Source organism: Chiloscyllium punctatum, chromosome 22, assembly GCF_047496795.1.
Source record: "Chiloscyllium punctatum isolate Juve2018m chromosome 22, sChiPun1.3, whole genome shotgun sequence".
Classification (NCBI taxonomy): Eukaryota; Metazoa; Chordata; class Chondrichthyes; order Orectolobiformes; family Hemiscylliidae; genus Chiloscyllium; species Chiloscyllium punctatum.
In genome coordinates this window covers 45,046,591-45,068,124 of record NC_092760.1, presented here as the reverse complement: position 1 = coordinate 45,068,124, position 21,534 = coordinate 45,046,591, and the positions used below count along the sequence as shown (strand labels likewise).

The 21,534-nt window shown below is 40.4% G+C and overlaps 1 protein-coding gene across 1 annotated transcript; it reads right to left on the bottom strand.

The window, feature by feature from the left end:
- Positions 1-1,894: 1,894 nt before the first annotated feature.
- On the bottom strand, positions 1,895-20,642 carry taldo1 (transaldolase 1). The gene is made up of 8 exons (XM_072592196.1): positions 20,472-20,642; positions 15,856-15,979; positions 11,192-11,299; positions 10,019-10,150; positions 8,392-8,567; positions 6,782-6,979; positions 3,802-3,947; positions 1,895-2,119 (listed from the first exon to the last, which is right to left on the bottom strand). Exons 1-8 carry the CDS (start codon positions 20,572-20,574, stop codon positions 2,087-2,089), a joined length of 1,020 nt encoding a protein of 339 aa, XP_072448297.1. The 5' UTR covers positions 20,575-20,642; the 3' UTR covers positions 1,895-2,086.
- Between the last annotated feature and the right edge of the window lie 892 nt (positions 20,643-21,534).

Below are 21,534 nucleotides of genomic sequence, written 5' to 3'. Positions count from 1 at the left end.
TGGAGAATGATTCAATCCCTTATTCAAGAGAAATAGTGGGGACACTAATCTGGTTTCAGTTTGAAATTAAAAAAGAGGAATAAGCTGCTCATTAGATAAAGCTGGATTTGGACTGCAACTTGAGAAATGTGGACCTCTTCCCCAGAGAGAAGAAAGAAAAATGCATGCATTTCTAGGAACATTTAATAGTTTTTAACATGTACACACCTAAATACAAATCCAATCATGAAATCACTTCTGGATTAAACTAGAGGTTAGCATTCTGGAAAGTTGAAGGAAGTGGCAATTGTTTACTGTAGTTCTACTTTAAAATTTCAAACATGAAAATCCTCTAAACAATGAAAAATCAATAAGTTTCCTTCTGGTTGAGAAAATGCTCTGCATCTTCAGTTATTTATGGTGGCCATGACTAGTAATTTCTTCCTTCGTAAATCATTTGCAGATAAGATCTCCAACAGTGGTTGAAAACCAAGGAAAATTATCAGTTACAGTCATGCGAGCAACAGATGTTCACTCCTGGATTATACAAATCAGCTTAAGTCATGACAAAACTACCACAAGCTGTTGCTTTGGACAGCTGACACATGAATTAGTAGACATTTCCAATCCAAAGGTCCCAGTAGAACCATATTCAAAAGAAGCCTGGCAAAGAACAGTGTTCTTGTCAGGTTGTGATGAGATTTAAAAAAGGAGCTAGAAAATACCAAAAATGCTGCTGACTTCTAGCCAGATGAGCTTTTACACCAATATTCTGTTTTCTGCTCCTTCAGCTTCTTATACTGCTTCTCTGGAACTCCAATTTCTTCCAACTGAATTATGGTATATAGACTAGAACTAAGACTTTGACAACTAACTTTATTCTGTTGTTAGAATTGCCCAGTAAACAAGTTTCTCGTTCCTTTGTGCCTCAAGAGCATGATAGAAATAATTGAAAACCAACAGAATAATGGAATGGAAGTTTATTGCAATAGGACAGGGCATGATTCAGGGCAATTAAACAGTGTACTAAAGAATCTCAATGCACCCACACTTATGAAAAAAGTTATTCAATTGGTTTTATTGTAGATGAATTAGAAGTGCAAGCAATTTCTAAGAATAAAAAGTCTGAAAAAAGTCTTAAGTACTTACATACATTTGCTGCCAACTTTTTTTGCAACTACAATATAAATCAGTGTCTCCACCATGTGGTACAAGTGGCAAAAATCAAGACTATTCTTACACCAGTTAAAATTTTGCAATCATTGATTCAAATTCATTCAAAACATTACATTTAAATGAAAATGCCCAAAAAATTGTGAAGAGGTGACATTATCCAACATGCCAGAAGAATTTCAATATCAATATCAAATCAAATTTGCACTGCACAGTCCATTTATCATAACAGACAAGATTTCATAAATCTATTGTACTTCAATTGATAACCTGCTTGGGGAAAGTGCAACTGGCTGTTTAATATTCTTCATAAGTGAAGAATTCTTCAAATGTCCATCCAGTCTAACTACACTTTTCATAATATTAGATTACCTCTTCCATTTTCTCCTACAGAAACAGCATCCTTAACTCTGCACAAAATTCTTCATCCCTCAAGCCATGTTGGTTACTATTCTTTAGTCAGCAAGGACTTTTACAATCATTGCACAGGTAACCAGATCTGTACAAAATCTTCAAAAATATATTTGGTCACTGCCAAGAACTCAACTTACAATTTACCCAATAAGTTTAGACTGCCACAATTCACCAATATCTTCCTACCTCATTAGTATAACACCCTTTGTTTCTTGCACCCATACAATGTTACAATAAGTATAGTCAGATCAAATTGTATAATAAAAACAAAGAGCTACTGATGGGTTAAGAAATAGAAATCTCACAGCAAAGGCAACCAACACATTAGTAGTTTTATGCATTTATTAGAAAGAGCTGCACTGTATTGCACAAGCCAACAGTAAGTACTGCTCAATAATGGATACACCAATGATACAATGTATGGTGTACCTTTTACATGGTTGGTCAAAGTGAAAATTAAAAATTTCAGCCATCTAACCACACGATTCAAAAACAGGGAAGTGTGCAAGTTAAGGGACACTTAGCATCCATTCTTGGCAGTAAAAAGCCGTTCCTGCAAAAGAACGAACAAATATCAATATAAAAAAACAGGAGAGTCAGTTATAACATGCATTGGCAAAAAAATCTGGTGTACATGCTAACCCTTAAGAGCAATTACTCATGCCATCTTTGCAGAATTTAAAACTAGTGGGGTACAAGTTGCAGAAATCACTCCATTTCTACAATTTTAGTCTTGATTTATCCTGGATACCATTTGTGTTTTGTTATGTTTATACAAAAAATTAAACTTACTGTAGCTTAGTTAAGGTGACAGTATGGTGAAGCAGCTCATTTGAATTAAAGATGCCAACAACATTGCATTTGGTGAACAGGCAGTACCTCAGGTGAAAAGTTAAGTGCTATTAGGTTCATCAAGTGATGAGTTTGCAAAATGTTTTAGACTAGATTAAATCTCCCACAGGTGTTGCAACTAGTTCCTTTTTCCAATGCACTGATCTAAATGAGAGAACTTTTTGGTTTCCAGATACCCACAATTTAAAAGAGACAGACATTTTACCAAAAATATTGCAAAGGTACATTGCTTTCAGACACTTCGAAAGCAGCCTGTGCAGTACACCATGGTGGCACAAGTACATTCTATACCCACATTTGATTTTTCCACAAAATGCAAATGATAGACAACACCAGATTTGATGCATGTTATTCAATCTGGACTAGCCAAGCCCAGTAACTTCCCCATCCTACATATTCCCAACTGAACATGCTTTATTTAAATGGCTAGCCATTCAATTTGCACAATGTGCTTTTGACTTGCCAAATTTGTAGTAGAGTTCTTAGAGTATTGTGATGAAGGGAGTACAATGTGGCAGGCATGTATGGAAGCAACCAAGAAACCGGCTCAGGTTAAAGGAGCTTTAACTACAGCCCCTCTACCTGCAAGATCTTTAAAAAACAAAGATGTGAAAGCAGAACAGCATACTAATTTGGATGCTCAGCCATGATCATACTGAACAGGCCTGCACCCTTGAATAACTAAGTAGTCTACTCCAGCTCTTAATTTTATGGGTTTCTAAATGTTAATTTTACAGCTTTGGTCCAAATCATGCTGATGAGATATTCTCCATTAATTAGGTCCCATTTGCCAGCATTTGGCCCATAATCCCTCTTAACCCTTCCAACTGATGTGCCACTCTAAGTCAATTCCAATACAAATAAAAAAAGTTGTTTATGAACATCTCCCCCAGCTCTTTTAAACAAGTGCAGGTTAGTTATCCTATTAGGATGTGTGCACTGAGCACTAGTGGATCTTCCATTAAGTAGCAGTTAGCAGTACTTTCAGTACCAGGTGAAGAGACAGCATTAGATTTGCACCTCAAGAGGATCTTATGACTGAAATATATCACAGAATATATCCCTAGTGTGAAAACAGGCCCTTTGGCCCAACACTGAACTAATTTTTGGTTTCAATTTTTCAACTCCAAGATTTTCAACTCAGCATGATACCTTATGTAAAGAAGGACTACAGATGCTGGAGATCAGCATTGAAACTGTGGTGCTGGACAAGCACAGGTGGTCAGGCAGCAGAGGAGCAGGAGAATTGACACTTCATGCATTAGCCCTTTATCAGGGCTTATGCCCAAAACATTGTTTCTCCTGCTTCTTGTATGCAGCTTGACCTGCTGTGCTTTTCCAGCACCACTTGACTATACCTGGTATGTCAATTTTCAGCCATACCTTTAGCATGTTTTCTAGTTTAACTGCATCAGCTGAAAACTTGCGGATCCCATCAGATAGTTTTTCCACAGCCATCTGGTCCTCATTGTGTAACCATCGAAAGGTCTGTTCATTCATTTCAACTTTCTGTAGGTCAAGTGCTTGGGCTGCACACAGGTAAACAACAACTTTTAGGATATAGGTTTTCTAAAAAATTCTGGAGTTTAAAATATGAAAAGAGTTTGCATACAGAAATTTCAGTCATTACACAGCCACCTGAGGCAAGAAAAGTGGTTCCTCAAGTTATGAACTTTCAGAGCATGAAACACATTAGTATAATATGCACTAATGAGCTAAAAACATGTTAATTAAATACACTTGCATATGCTGTCAACTGTCCTCTGGAGTTTAGTTGATCTTTTTCTTTCTGCAGGGACTTGCCACCATCTTGAAAGAAATAATTAACTTGATTGGAACCAAATTTCTCAAAGGTATGTGCAGCCTTCAATCCCATAAAGAATTTATTAAAAAAAAGTCAAGTTTAAAAATAGACATGCACCTGTATTGAAGGTTCTGCCACTCAAAGCACTCTTGTCAGTGACAATACTTGCCTCACCTCAGAGGATTGAGTCTAGATTAAAAAAGTGATGCAAGATTCTCCACGTAAGAATAGCTAGGTTTGTGCTACAAATTAAAACTAGCAGTTGGTATAAATTAGGGTCTGCCCCCTGGACCAGAATTATTGCCAATTCTTTCAGACTTTACCTGAGGATATACACTTGTTCATGCCTCTTTTGTACAAATAAGTTGAGATCATTACATTTTTTAAAAAGTATTAAAACAAACACTTACCTACATTTAAGTAGGATACCACAAAAAAGTTTAGTTTAGTAGAAATACAATTGGAGATCAAAGATCAGGACCACCACTTAAAGTATTCAGAATTACCCCCTTTCTCTGTGCTTATTGTTCAAAGACAAAGGAACAGACTTCCCTTCCTAGATGGAACAGTAGAACAGAAAGCCAATGGAGAGCTGCAGACTAGCGTCTATAGGAAAGACATGCACATACTGACCAGATTCTCAGCTACAGGAGCAATCATTCAAACACCACAAATAGAGCTGCATCAGGACATCTAAACAAGCCATGACACATTGCAGCACTAACTACTAGAAGTGGAGGAAAACCACCTATACAATGTATTCAAGAATGTGCTTATCAAGTACCCAGTCTGCTAATCCTTACACAACAAACCTAAATATGACAACACATCCAGAGACTCTACTCTCACTACCATATATTAGACATCAGTTGACAACCAGACTACTCTAGTCCCTTGGCATCATGGTAGCCCACAAACCTACTAACAGAGCTCTTGATGAATCTAAAAAAGGACCTGTTCCAACAACCAGCAGAACGAACACCTGATACAAAATACCCTGCAAGGACTGCAACAAGCATTACATTGGACTGACAGGAAACTAGCCACCACCTAGCCACCTAAAGACATGACCCACTATCACTAGTATCCTTAGAGATGGAGAGACACCAGTTTGACTGGGATAATGCATCCATCCTGGGTCAGACTAAACAAAGACATGCAGAGGAATTTCTAGAGGGGTGGCATTCAAACTGGAACTCCAAACAAAATGATTTGGACACCACTTAACCTCAAAACAAGAGGTGATAATCATCACCACAACAGACCATGACACCAATGGTAAGTGGGACAAAACACCAGTGCTTCATTGGAGGCTCACTGATATTACCTAACATCCAGATGAAAGATCTGATAATAAATCTTGCAGCTCAGTGATCAAACCTACCAGATTTAGGATGTGTGGTTGCCATAGACAAGTTAGACTGAATGATCAGTAAAGGCATTACCATGGGCAACATACCAGTTAATGCCAGAGCCAACCAGCTTCTACTTGAAAAACCATGTGCAACATTAGCTGTTATTTTGCAATTGTGCAAAATCTGCAAAATTTCATCAACCCATTTAGGGGTGTTAGTTGACTTCTAGTATGTACACATGCATGTACTGGAAAATATGTACATTGAGGGGAATGTTCAGAAAAATGCAAATACAGTTAAACAGATTTTAATACAAAAGCCATTCTGGATCATTTCTCAGAACAAAAAATGTGTTAACCAGAATTAACCTGCAGTGTTCAAGTGATGCATTCTCCAAGGCACTGCCTCTACCAGAGTTTATTTGCCAGCCTAAAAATCTGACCACAGTACAAGTACCAATTTCTCTAGGGTATTCTTTTGTAATTGTTCTTGAAGATAAAGGCTTTGACAAAAATGATTACTTGAAAAATTGCAACCAAAACATTAAAAATTAGTTAAGTTATTTCAGGCAGTTACTGCCTTTTATTTCTGGTGAGAAACTGGTGTCTATTGTAACAATTGCTCCACCACAACCTGTGTCATTAAAGTTGCCCTTTTGAGGCACTCCATTTTAAAATAGTTAATACCTAGCTATTAATATTTATTTGGGCTAATTCACATTTATTCCTCAAATGAGTTTCTAAAATCTCTAGGCTAATTTTTCATGTTATAAATCTCCTCCTTTAAACTAATTGATATTCAGCTTCCTTGCAAAGCCACAATAGATTTTTTTGCTGAATTTTGTTTGAGGTATTAGTGAAACATTTTACTTTACTTCCTTAAAAGGGATACATTGAAGCAGCAACCTACCACTTAGTCCATTTAACTGTAGCCAGACCTTCCTTCAAAACAAAGCCAAATTACACTGGTGTAAATGTAAGCAGAGTTGTTTGGGATTGACATACACCGCAATTAAACTTGCATCACCAAAGACAGTAGGAGAGCACAGTTTGTTAATTCAGCTGAAAAAATCTTGCTTTAGCAAACAATGCTGTAGAAACTCAACAGGAGCGGTTGAAAAATTTAACACTGCAAGTTCAATAAAAAGGTCTTTAGAAACACAGCATTCTTGGTTTCAGATTTCTTGCATCTGCCTTCATCTTACCTTTGTTAACACTCAAAGTAGGTGTTAGTGTTTCATTGTCTTGGCTAAGCTCCTCCAGCAGTTTTGGGGATATTGTGAGATAGTCACAGCCAGCCAATGCCTTGATTTCACCAACATTACGGAAAGATGCTCCCATGACAATAGTCTTGTACCCAAACTTCTTATAATAGTTGTAGATCTTTGTTACACTCTGCACACCTATAGGCAAATCAGGATTATGAAATAAAAAAAGTCAGGTGACAAAACCAGATTACTTTCCTCTAAGAATGGATCCCATGCAAGAGATATCTTTATAAAAGTTGTATCTAAGTATAGGCAAGCACGAGAACAATTGTTAAAGTATTTTATTGCTCCAACTGGAAGTTATCTTTCTCTGTAGCTGTCCTGAAGGCATGATTTGTCTTGTCAGCACAAAACAATACTTTTCACTGTCTAATTGTGTGTGTGACAATAAGTCAAACCAACCAATGGTATAGTTAACTTACTAATTCAAAATATCCAAACAGGAACATGGTCTGGCAAACCAACAGAAAAGATGGATCTAAAAAAGTTTGTCAAAATTTAAGTTAAAGAATAAAAGTGGATTGCCAAATTACTGATGTTTCAGCTGCCCATTGTGTAGTTTTGTGCATTTTAGTTCAGGTAAACTGCTAATTGGCAGTTTGTCAGCAGACTTCCCAATAAGCTATAGCAACAGCCCCACATATAAACATTACCTGAAATCAGTCCCACTGCTGCACTATGCATTATAAAAAGGTCAGAGCCGGAGGTAAACTTATGCAAAGTATTTCACAGGATATTAGTGTCTAATTCTACAGAAGTGATTACTTCAGCACAAAGGTCATTGCACTCCAACACAAGCCCAAGTGTGCTGAATCACTACTTCAAGCAACATCTGTTACAAAAATACCAAGACGCAAAGACAATTCACATGATTATAAAAAAGGTTCAACTCCAAACTACAAGGAAATAAGTCAAAAAGGTGATCTAAAGCATTGCTAAGGAAGTAGCTTTCTAGAAATGTGTCAAAGTGAAGAATGAGAGAATGAGTTCTAGAAAGGTTTATGGAGGAAATTTAAGAGTTTGAGTCTTGGCAGCCAAAAGACTAAGAAACAATGGCAAACTCTAAGTTTTGTTATACTCAAGGTCTGAAATCAGGAGAAATGCAGATGCCAGAAGCCAGACCACAAAAAGGTTAAAAACAAGAATTTCTTAAAACAAGGCATAGTTCAACTGTGAGCCAGAGTGTTAAATCAGAGCACAGGGGAGATAGGAAATGAGTTACAACTTTGGATATGCTAAGGTCTTTTCGGAATGCACTAATTAGTCAAGTCTTGCCTCACAGTTAGAATTAGTGTTTTAGCAACGAATGAGTTCAGCTGGAGTGGAGTCAGGCCATGCTAAGGCTGTGGAATTAGGCTGGTTTTAGTGACAGCAGGAATACAAGTTCACAGAAAAGTCAAAGGGTGCAGTCTACTTTTGTCTCAGAGAGACAGTTGCCTGAAAGAGGGATAAAGTCAGTGGTATGAGAAACTATTTCTGACTTTTACAGCAAATCATTTGCTACAGACAAAATTTGCCACAGAATTCAAATGACTAGACAAGTGTACCTGGGTCCATGGATGGTTCAAAGCTTTTCTTATCGGTGTTGGCTATATGCCAGTCTAAAATGCGACCCACAAATGGAGAAATTAATGTTGCCCCAGCCTCTGCACAGGCAACTGCCTGAGCAAATGAGAAAAGCAGTGTCATGTTGCAATGGATGCCACACTGTTCTTCAAGGAACCTAAAAACAGAAGTACTTAGGGTTAACTATATACTTTATTTGGAACAGTAAACTAGTCATAGCAATTCAATGTGTACAGCAAAAATCAGTAGGGAAGAAAATAAGCATTTTGTAGTTTTTATATTCAACCCAACTACCCAAGAGATTTCAAAATCTAAAAATGGACTATGAAAAATTCACCAGCACAATAGCAAGCAACTTTTTCTTCTGCTCTCATTAGGTCAGAATGAAATAGCTTATCCAACATCCCACTTTTCTCCTATCTCCAACAGGTGCTGAGCATTGTTCATTAATGACTATACATGACACTTCTCACTTTATGGAGGGAAGGTCACTAACAAAGCAGACAATGGGTGGGCCTAGGATGCAACCCTGAGGAACTCCTTCAAAGGGGTCCTGGAGCCAAGGGCAACTCCAAATACCAAGTTCTCTTGTTAGCAGGATATTGCTCAGCAAATGTGGTTTAAATAGCATAATCAGTGACTCCCTTCTATCACTTTAGATGGCTGAGTTGGATTTCTCCTGCTGCATGTAGAAGACAACGGAGGAAACTTCCATGTTGATATCACTACTGTACTATACTAAATGGTGCCTAGAGACATGGCAAGTTCAGGAGAAGATATGTGCAGTACCATCACTAATGCAGTTGGGGTCCAGAGCCATAGTATCCAGCACCTTCAGATGATTCAAGGTTAGACTAGTTAATAGTTTGACTTTGAGAGGATAAGTGATTTACTTAGTTTCAATGAAATTAAGTAGAGAGACAGTTCATATAGAGGAATTGCTTAGTGGGAAATTGAATTGAGGGCAATAGAATTGTACTATGGAGATTCCAGAATCCCCATGCACAACCTGTGTCTACATTAGTAGATGACTGCCTGGTCAACAGAACATCTGGGTCATTGCCTGCAAAGTATGATTCTGTACACTTGACTAACAGACTGTTTAGTTACAAACCTGAGAGACAGTTCTGAATTTTGGCACTGAAAGTGCCCTTGAATGGGGGCATGGAAGCACTTAAAGGATTGTCAGGGCTGGGTTTGTGCTAAAATTTGCAATGCCAAGTCTATCAGGTTTCATTCTTTTGAAACTTTAAAAACAGTTTGATACAAAAAAGTCACTGCTATGGTTCTGGAGTCACATTCAAGCTAGGCCAGGATGACAGTTTTCCTTCCCTAATTAAAAAAGGGTATAATAATCATGTTTTTCACAACAATTCAAATTTTAAAATTCCTTTTGTATCAAACCCAGATCCCCAGTACATTATCTGGTGAAGTACAACTCCAACAATACCATTAAACCATCAGTTGCACGGTTTTGGGCAGATGTTGGAATTGAGATTTTGTTGGTCTTGTGAGAAGTTACATAGAATGTGCAATATTCATGGCTACTCATTCCATATTTAGGTTTGACATTTAAAACTATTAGTGTAGTTACAAACAAGAACTTACTTTCCAGCCTGGATACCTTCCCATGTGGAGGAGAGTTTGATAAGAATACGATCCTTGTTAATTCCAGCGTCCTTGTACATCTGAATTAGGCGTTGGGCCTTTTGGATCATGGCATCCTTGTCGAATGATAATCTAGTATTAAAAAACCAAAGAGATAGGCACTTCCAGATGACGTCGATTAAAACTATAAACAAAAATATAGTTCTGTTTATCCTATTAGGTGGGGGGGGGGGGGGGGGGGGTAGGGGCACATGTCATTTAAGGCTACCACATATTGCTTATGAGAATGAGCAGTCTTTTTGAACTGCTGCAATGCATGTAGAGCTGGTACTGTGCTTTTAGCAAGGATGCCAGGTTCTTGATCCAGTGGCAGTAGGGCAAATGGGAATCTAGTTCCTAGTCAGGATAGTAGAGGAAGTAGGGGTTGGATAAAAAGGAAAAGTACATAGGAGGATTGGAGCAGGATCTATAGAGATCATATTTTAATATAAAGCTTGGCTGGGTGGCTTATGGTCATTAAAAATAATGAGGTTATATTTCTGGAACTATAAACAAAAATGAGTATGACTGAGAAAGCAGATGAGTGTAAATTCACCTGAAGTAGAGATTGAGGGGACTTAAGACATGGTGGTATTGCTCAGAGGGGTTACGGAATAAGGTTTTTCAAAGAACAAAAAGAATCCAGACCAGGAGGAGTGTGATTAGAAGCTACAGACTGGCTTTGAAAAGCCAAAGATCTCAGTTGTGGAAATACTGGAGGAAAAAAGGGGTTCAAACAGAACTGAGAACAAGCAGTTAAAATCAAACTTAGATTTGATGGGAAGGAATGGGTCTAGATTTTGAAATAGATGTAAAGAGATGGAGTTGAGACAATAAATTGGTTTTGCCAATGCTTTGAAGTCTTTCAAACTATAGTTTGAAGTTTATTAAACAAAAAGAAATAAAAAGCTATCTTGTGACTTTGTGCTTATTCACAAAAGATTATGTTCAAAAAAGGAAACAAAAAGCATTGTTAAACTAAAATTAGATCAGCAAGAGACTTCATGGTCCTACATAAAATATTAATACACCACACAACTGCTCAGAATGGACAGTAAAGTATCTTGGACAACCTAAATTGTTCTGTTAGGAAGACACTTTAAGTATCTGGTAGATAGCTTCAAGTTTTAGTACCTTGCATCAACTTCAGTTGAAACTCTGCCAGGAATTTTCTTCAAAATTTCGACACCAAAATTGACAAACAGCTTGTCTATGACATTGGAGAGTTGATCAGACTTTGATCTGAAAAAAAAACTCAGTTTCAACACAACAGGATTGAGAAATTTTTCAAAAAAGTAAATTTTGACTCAAACAAGCAAGTGAAGAATCAAAACATATTTTTGTTTAATGTGGGTTAGTTAGACATTTTGTATGGAAGGAAGTCACTTCAAAGGGTCATGGTGTAATGGTTATTTTGACCGTTTAAGTTAATGCAAAACCAGGCTAAGATGTGAAAATGCTTTTACCTCAAAAACAGCTAAATCAAATTTTAAATTTCAAAATGGAGGCAACATCTGTAAGCATACAATACATTTTACATATTAGATCAGAATTAGGTTTTGTACTGTTTTATTGGGCATACCTAGCCAAAGACTGATCATGAACTGTTTAAATACTAAAAAAGCTAATTAACTAATCAAGGTACTGCGAAGATCTATGCTTGGGTTTCAGCATAGAGTCACTAACATGAATAAAAGCAACATAATGGTGTTATATACAGTCCCACATACAGGTCTGGCAGGAAAAAAGTGCCAAGATGCAGCAAATATATAGGAAAAAGGGTATGGAGGAGTTAGTTGAGTGGGCAGGATAGCATCATGGGAATGAAAGCAAGCCTAAAAAGAAAGTTAACCAGAAGAGACAATCTTAAAATGGGACTAGAAGATGCTGGTATAATGAATAATCTGGAGAGGTCGATACAAGAAATAAAGTTTGCCTGTAGTCATAGCAAGCAGTTAGGTTAACAAATGCAAATGTTTCCCTTCAATATAAAAGGGACTGTTGCCATTTAAAAATAAAAAGCCTTCACAGGATGTGGATGGATATTGTTGGCTAAGCCAAAGTTTAGTATCTGTCCAACTAAGAGCTCATGACAGCAGTGTTGAGCAGTCCATATAGCTCTGTAGACCAAAAGTGCAGTTGTGGGGAGCGTTTCAGGAATTTGACTCAACAACAAAAAAAGCCAAGTCAGGGTGGCTTAAAGGTGAATTTGAATGCGGCAGTTTTCCTGTACAGTTACTACCCGTCTCCACCTAGGTGAAGATCAAGAATTTGGAAGGTGCTATCCAAGAAGCCTTGTGATGTTGCAGTGCATTTTGTGGCTAGAATGCACTGCTGCCACTGTGCAGTGAAGTGAGTGAACAAAGTGGAAAATAATATGCTCATCAAGCATGCTGCTTTCCTGTTGATGGTATAAAGTTTCACATGCATTGTCAGAGCTACATTCATTCAGACAAGTATTTCTATTCTTTCAAAATTCCTACAGTCAAAACATTGTAAACCTTTAGAATACACTAGTTAAAAAAGGTTCATTTCATTCAGAAAGTGGAAAGAGAAATCAGTATATCTGGGAATATTGGATGGATTAAGAGTATGAAAATTTACTCATGAAATATGGGCATCATTTATTGCCCATCCCTAGTTTCCCAGATGATGGTTAATAGACAACAGCATCGCTACAGCTCTGGAGTCACACGTAGGCAACACCAGCTGAGAACAGAAGACTTTACCAAAAGCAAAGAAATTAGTGAACCACTTAGGTTGAGAGACAATTGGCAGTAGTTCAAATAGCAACCATTTTAATAGATTTGTTCTTACATTCCAGATTTTATTGAAGGGTTGAAAAGTGGTGCTGGAAAAGCACAGTGGGCCAGGCAGCCGGAAACGTTGATTCTCCTGCTCCTCGGATGCTGCCTGGCCTGCTGCGCTTTCCCAGCACCACACAAACTCTGGTCTCCAGCATCTGCAGTCCTCACTTTCTCCCAAATTTTGTCACGTGTCATGGAGAGATTCAAATTCATAGCCCCAAGTTCCTGGATTATTTATTCCAGGGGTAAGGATTGCTCACCCAATGATACCATCTCCCAGTAAGTTGCCATCTTCATTAGAAATGAATGGAGCAGGTTTGAAGGATTGAATTGTTTTCCCACTTCATTTCACATGTTCTTCAAAGAAAAAAAAGTGTAAGAAAAAAAATTGCAAGTGAAACATTTACTATAAAATGAGATTATAGCCATGTGATTGTTCCCTTTGGAAGATGAACAGTCAGCATAGCCACAAATTCAAATCAAAATGTCAAGTTTGAAGAGAACCAAGAAATACAGATGGCTTTATCAAGAAAGGTAGCAAGAGTAACTGGAAGCATCCTTAAAAAAAGGAGAACTTTAGCTAGCAAGACCATTCAATGTGAAATAGCCATCATGTAATAAACTGATGTAGTTGAATGTATTAGCAGCTAGAACTGTCAGAATCTCAAGTCACAGTGCAGGGATCAAGGAAAGGTTGGGAAAAAAGAAATTTAGGATGAGGGAAGCATTGTGAAATTCTGTTTCTACTAATTCACTGCTGGACTTCAGTTAACTATTATAGTTTGTCAGGAAGAAAGACTGGTTAACCAACCATTATAATTCTGATCACAGACCCTCAAGTAATCCCTAGGAGTACAGCAAACACTATAGGAGTGCCTTTAGTGTAATTAAAAGTCCCATCACACCTTGTAGCAAATGTTACAAAAAACAAAAATTTGACACCAAACCACAAAGCAGTCATTTGTACAGGTAGCTAGAAGGCCGATCAGAGTTCTTAAACCCAACAGCACAAACATATGTACCCACACTAGATAACTGGTCACAATAAGGGAGTAGGGAAGGAAAACAAAGTTTGAAAACAAGGATGGAGATTTCTACTGGAGTACTGCAAAACCTAAGAACAAGTGGAAGTCAGGTCAGCGTTGATGGAATTGGCCCAAGTTAGGATACAGGCAGCTGAATTTGTACTGAATGCAAGTCCATACGTGGAGGAAGATGGAAGGCTCAGAGCATTGGAATAGTTGTGTCAGGTGACTAAAGCATGAATGACAATTTCAGCAGATAAATGGTGGTAGGATTAGTGATGTTACTATACAAGACCAAAGAATAACCAATGATCAAAGTAGGCTATTCAGCTCAGGCTATGCCCTGCCATTCAAATTGTGGATCTTCTATCTCCGCTTTAACTTCTCCATGATATACCCTAATTCTTTGATTTAGTACCTAAGCAGCTAGTAAGTGGAGCAGTCCTAATTGCATGGAGAATTACAAAATTTCACAACCTCAATATAAAAGTGTATTTGCACATCCTAGTCCAAAACTAGGAGTGCCTTATTCAGAAGTTGTAACCCAAGTTTTAAATTTCAGACTCCTTGGGCAAAGAAAAATCTACTGTGAAGCCATTTAAGTGTTTACAGATTTCTAAGGAGTGAATAAATACACAATGTCTTGAAAATGACAGTCACATAGTCGACAGCTCATGGGTCAACCTGGCTCAAATATCATTTTGCTGCCTTAAGGGACAGGGCCATTCCAATAGCTCTGAAAAGGGCTTGTGATGGCAACAGAAGACAGTGGGAAGATCTTCCCATTGTTTAATGGAGGGGAGCTTCTAGCATTAGGTGTCATAGACAATCAGCCAGGCAATTTAGAAGCCATGGAGGGCTGAGATATAATACAGTATTACAGATTGTTCCCAAAGTAAAACTGTAAACTACCCTGTTTCCAGAGATGGAGGAACAGCATTTAGATGAAGTGGGAAACCTTCGCAGATTATTCTTTGGCTAATATGTGTGCAGTTCTGGCCTCCCTCTTATCAGGAGGATGTTGCTAGACCTGAAAAAGGTCTAAAAAATAATTTCAAGGATATTGCCAAGATTGGAGGATTTAAGTTAAATTGGAGAGGCTGAATAGGCTGGGACTGTTTGCCCGCAGGGTTGGAGGCTGAGGGGTGACCTTTCAGGTTTAGAAAATCATGAGGGGCATGGATAGGATAAATAATCAAGGTCTTTCCCCTCAGGTGCAGGCTAGAACTAGAGGGCATAGGTTTGGGGTGAGTTGGGGGGGGGGGGGGTTTGCTGGTGTAAGGATTAAAAAAAGGGACAACTTTTTCCACGCAGAGGATGGTGAACGTATGGAATAAGCTGCCAGAGGAAGTAGTGGAGGTTGTACAGTTACAATGTTTAAAAAAAAAAGAATCTGGATAGGAATAGGAAGAGTAGAGGGATATGGGCCAAGTGCTAGCAAATGGGACTAGATTAGGATATGGGGTTGGCCTGGAAGAGTTGGACTGGAGGGTCTGTCCATGCTGTATATCTACGACTGGCTTGAAAGGTCGGACAGAGGAAGGAGACAGATTGTCCTCTAGCTGGGATGAGTTACACTCACTCAAAATAGGACAGGAGTAATCAACAACATCACAGGATGAAAACATGAGTTATTTTATTTAACATATGCATGCAGTACCAAAAGTATGTTTTAAAAGCAGCAGCACATTAGAGTTCAAACTAAGCAAAAACCTGACACCCAAAATAAATTTGTTACTACAATTACTTTTTGAAGCAAAGTTTTAAGTTGGAAATATTAGCAATTCTCAAATGCTCAAAACTACCAAGTCCACTACCCTAGTGTGTTGGTTTTAAAAAGTTTTGCTGACAAATTCAATCCTTTAAAATTTAGTATAATCAAAGGAAAAGATTCCATTTAAAACCTATTGCTGCATCACAATTTTAAAAATCTTCATCCATATGGCTTCAGCTTAAGTGGTCTTACCCGCCACAACTCTTTGCGTAGTCAATAGCATCATCAAGCAGCTTTGCATAAGCTGGCATCTGAGCAGCAGCAAGTATGAGCGAGGGGTTGGTTGTGGCATCTTGAGGTTTGTATGCATCAATGGCTGTACATGAAAAGCAAATTCAATTATGCCATAGGTAAAAGGAAAGGATCAAAAAGTACTCAAGATACATACTGACAAACCATCAGAAGGATACTTAAGCTCAACACGTGATGCTTGCAATCACCCATACTTCTAAAAAAATGTTTTAGATGCAAAATACCTAGTGTGGGTACAGGCCATTTGGTCCATTGCGTCCACACATCCCACTGAAGAACATCCCACCCAGACTCATTGTTTCTGTTGCACTGCAATTTGTTAAAAACATTTCCTGGTGTGATCAGTGAACTAATCAAAGCAAATAACACTTATTGGAACAGTAATCCCAATATTACATTGTCAGAGACATACATACAAAGGGATTCAAATACATTTGTAGTCAACAGATAGCGAACTTGCTTAGCTTCATTCTCCACAGAATAGCATAAATGCATTGTCAATACTGCAAGAAAATCCAATTTACAGATGAACTGTAAATCATGGTTTTCTGCAAAGTCAAAGTGACTAAGCAATTTGTGCCCTGCCCACATTTTGAACAATGCATGACCAAGTTTCTCAATGGAATGGAGTGACTCAAATTACAGCAGTGAACACTTTAGAAAAAAGTTAACTATTCCTATTCTTGATTATAGATCAGTATTTTTTAAAAAACATCTGCATTTGTTAGAGTTACTTTCAGGCATTTTATTAAAAGGCAACTTACTTCAAGTAGACAGTCAGTAAATTTCAATACAAAGCGAGTTGATCCTGCAGGCATGCAAGTACTGTACTTATTACCAAACCTCCCCACAAACACTGCTATAGTACAGGAACTAGCTGAACAAAATGGACCTGAATGGAGAGCTCTGGAGATAAGTGATGTGTTTGCTGCGGAGACCAGGCTTCCAGTCCTCTGCCTTGCCTGATGCAAGGTGTTGAGACATCAGAAGTGGTGTGAAGAGGCAGAAGCAGAGTTGTTAGGCTAAACAAACCCTAGCTGGCCAGCTCCAACATCCATTCTGTTCACTGGACAATAAATTGGACTACATCTGATTGCAGCAGACCTCTCAGAAGGAGTTCAGAGACTGAACTTGTTTTCACGGAACAGCTTAGCAACAATTCTAGACACTAATCCAGTTAGACAGGCTTGCCTTGTTTTACACCGTAAGAAATGCAGCTGTGGGGTAAGGCTCCAGACACTACTCACTGGTGGATGTTGGTGATAGTTAGATGCAGACCTTTTTATTTGCCACAGGAATTCACTGCTGTCCTTATAGAGAAGGACTATATTCCTCCTAGTGCCAATGCTAAGGAGGAACTCTGAACTATATGGGGTTATTAGTGGACACATTGTTTATTGTTGTTGGAGATTTTAACCATGCAAGTCCCAAATTCCTAAATCCATTAGCATATGGACTTTGACCGGGGGGGGGGGGGGGGGGGGGGGGGGGGAAAGAAACATGCTGGATCTTGTTTACACGAACAGCCCCAATGCATACAGGATGGAGCACCAGCCCCACCTCAGACCACATCTATGCTAATCCCAGCATACAGACCACTCAGTGTCAAACCAGTTCTGAAGTAGGTGAAAACCTGACTAGCAGAAGTCATTTCTGCTCTTCAAGGCTGTTTTGAGTGCACTGACTGGCACATATTCAGGGAGGCAGCAACCGATGGAGATTCCATCAGCTTGGAGTACACTGCTACATCAGCAAGTGTATTGACAACACCACTGTGTCCAAGACCATCACTTCTCACCCCAACCAGAAGCCACAGATGACCGCAAAGGTGTGCGCACTGCTCAGGAAGTGCAATTCGACCTTCAAAGCAGATGACAAGGCAGCCCCAACAACAACAAGTGCCAGTCTGACCCAGGACAGAGGCAAACATGCATACACAATACACAGCCATTTTCAGGACAATAGTGATACGTGGAGCATGTGGAAGGGCATCCAGGCCACTGCCAACCACAGAACAGCATCTTCTGCTTGTAGTAGTGATGCCTCCCTGCCAGATGAGTTGAACAACTTCTATGCACAGTTGGAGGCTCAAAATGACATGGCAGTGAGGAAGATCACCACCACATCCCTGCATCTTCCCCCCCCCCCCCCCCATTAGAATGACCAATAACCTATAAGTTCAAATTCACTTTTGACTATAATGAGTATTACCGGCTCCAGAAGGTATAACATTATTGAACAAATTGATTGAAACAAAAAAATCCAAGGGGGCCCATTATTGCCCCTACCTCTGACACAGGAATATCCCATTCATGTCCACTTGCTCCAGAGGCATTTAGTAATATTTCTGATCAGGCTGATTAGAAAATTACTTATCCAAGCCTATGTCTCATTTAGCTACAGGAACAGAAAAAGGACAACAGCTTACAGGAGCGCTTAATATTGCCTCCATATCTTTTCTATTCAAGAGAATATGTTGCAATGCAGACAGATCAGGTCCATATGATGAAATAAAGTTTCCACAAAACCAACACCCATATCAGAAATTAGGCCACACTTCCTATTCATCTCTAAAGTGCTTTAACGCACATTCAGTATTTACATGGAATTCAGTTTTTAAATTCAGAAGATAGAAGCCATTAAATCATCTTCCTCAACTCATCAGAAAGCAAAATATCAAGCAGTGCAATCTGCATCTTAGTCTCAAAAACCAAATCAGCAAACTATACAACGTGAAACAAAACCCTGAGTTTTGGCTTTAAAGCATCATAGACATTATGTGTCAAATTAAATCCTTTTATATGGAGCATCTTTATTTTTTATCACCTGCTTAACAATATAGCAGGGAGAGTTGCAGACAGGCATCTGACTGAGGAGCAGAATGAGCTTAGCAGCTTCCAGTGTTTTAAAAGAAACAGACAAATCTATATAAATGAGCTTTCATGAATATTAGATGTTCCAAGGCATTTTACAGCCAATGAAATACTTTTGATGTATGGTGGGAGGCTGAAGGGTGGCCTTATAGAGGTTTATAAAAATCAGAGGGGCATGAATAAGATAGGTTTAGCAGGGGGGGGGGGGGGGAAGAGAAAGAGAGAAGAAAGAGGGGGAAGAGATATGAAAGAGACCCAAGGGGCAGTTTTTTTTCACTCAGGAGGGTGGTACGTGTATAGAATGAGCTGCCAGAGGAAGTGGTGGAGGCTGGTACAATTACAACATTTAAAAGGCATCTGGATAGGTATATGAATAGGAAGGGTTGGGAGGGATATGGGCCAGTTGCTGACAGGTGGGACTAGATCGAGTTGGGATATCTGCTTGGTATGGACAGGTTGAACCCAAGAAGAAAGAAAGAGAACTGCAGATGCTGGGGATCAGAACTTAAAAAAAGCATTGCTGGCAAAGCGCAGCAGGTCAGGCAGCAAAGGAGAAGGAGAAGCAACATTTCGGGCATAAGCCCTTCTTCAGGAAACCGGCAGATGAGATGACGGGGGGGGGGGGGGGGGGGTGCAGTGAGAGAAGGACTCACTGAAATCCTTGTAGAGGGAGGAGGAGAGCTTCTTCAAGGTAGGCATCCTTGCAAGAAAATTCACAGTAGGTTAAAATCAACTAGGAGAAAGTGAGGACTGCAGATGCTGGGGATCAGAGCTTAAAAATGTGTTGCTGGAAAAGCGCAGTAGGTCAGGCAGCAAAGGAGAAGGAGAATCGATGTTTCGGGCATAAGCCCTTCTTCAGGAATAAAGAAGGGCTTATGCCGGAAACGTCGATTCTCCTTCGATGCTGCCTGACCTGCTGCGCTTTTCCAGCAACACATTTTTAAGCTGGGAGTGAAGGGTCTATTTCCGTGCTGTACATCTCCATGACTCTAACTGTTGGAACGTTGGAAAAGCAGCAGCCAACTTGCACAAAACAAACTCCCACAAGCAATGAGATAACGATAAGGCCCTCTCAACCAGGAGAGATGTCCACTAAAGGGTAAACATGGGCTACCACAGCAGATAACTCCTCAGCCCTCCTTTAAAACTAAGGCCATGGGATTATTAACATTCAACCGAAAGGGCCTCCCTCGGCCGAGCACTTGGGGGCGAGAAGAAACATATCGAAAACTGCAGGACACCCCGGGTGCCGCGGTACAATGTCACCCCGGGTGCCGCTGGAGTGTGCTCAGCTCTCCGGAGTGGGGGGGGGGGGGGGGAGCGGCACTACAAGAGCCGCCTGTTCACCAACCGGGCCACGACGGCACGAAGGAAACCGGCAGCGGCCCCAAGGCTAGGGATACAGGCTCAGAGGAGCCGGCGGGGGAGGTAGGCCGAGCCTGGGTCCCAGGGTGGGAGATGGGGCTGGGAGGCCGGCTCTGGGAGAGAGAGGCTGACCCTTACCGCGGGGGGAGGAGGGGGGCGTGGATTTAACCCCAATAACACCATCCTTACTATCAAAGCTCTCATTAACCAGGGAGTGGGATAAGGAACAAATAAGAGGCTCAGACATCTCCACCGGCCCGTTACCATGGAGACCGCCACCCTCCCCACCGTTGCCATGGCGAAGCCCGCCCCCCTCACCATTGAAGTCCCCGGTGTCTGCCACGACCACCGTGAACTCCTTGAGCTGATCGAGCGCGGACGCCATTTTCTGCCGCTTACTCGTCGGGTCGCAATTTGCCATAGCGGGAATGGGCGAGCGGCGGGCGCTTTATGGGGAGGGGGAAGGGCGGATGACCCCCAGGGAGGCGGGGCGGGGGCGGTCCCATCCCGCGTCACGCACGGCACCGACCAATCGAGCGCCACGTCAGCCTCAGCCGCCCGCGGGCCAATAGGCAGCTGACAAGGCCAGCAGGGGATGAGGTTTGATTGGCGGAGGGGGCGCGGTGGAAGCCGGATAATAGCCAATCGGTTGAGAGAATGGACAACGCCGCGGCCAATCGCAGTTCCCCCCCCCCCGGCTTCCGGGACAAGCCGCGCAGGCAATGGACGTCCCCGGCGAGGATTGCTCAATCGGCATCGAGAAGCACCACCTCCACTCGGATTGGTCAGAGGGTGGGCTCCCCATGATCTACATCATGGTCAGGCGGTGATGATGTAGTGATCTGAGCAGCCAATGAGAGGTTTAGCCTTTTCACCAGCCGCAGACTGTGCTCATACATTCTGTAGGGAATGGGAACCTGTTCAGCTTTCTTCCGGCATTGGTGGTTCTCGGCAACTTCCTCTTGGCAGGATTTCAATGTTTCCAGTCACTTTGTGTAACTTTCCTCCACTGTGCACTATTAAAGGCAGTGATAGTTAAACAACTCAGGTGGATTAGCCATGTTAAATGACCCATAGTGTCCAGCGATGTGTAGCTTAGGTGTACATCATTTTAAAAATTCACACAACACTAGGTTATAGTCCAACAATTTGAAGCACTAGCTTTCGGAGCGCTGCTCCTTCATCAAGTGGACAAGCATGGATGCTGGCTGGCCTGCTGTGACCTACAGCATTTGTTGCTTTCAGTAGAGATTCCAGCATCTGCAGTGATTTGTTCCTCCTATTATACACTCGTTATTATGAGCAAAGATTGAAATCCTCAATACAGTTCCTGTCTCAGCAACTGAATCTCTAGATATTGTTCGATTTCACTGAATAAAAA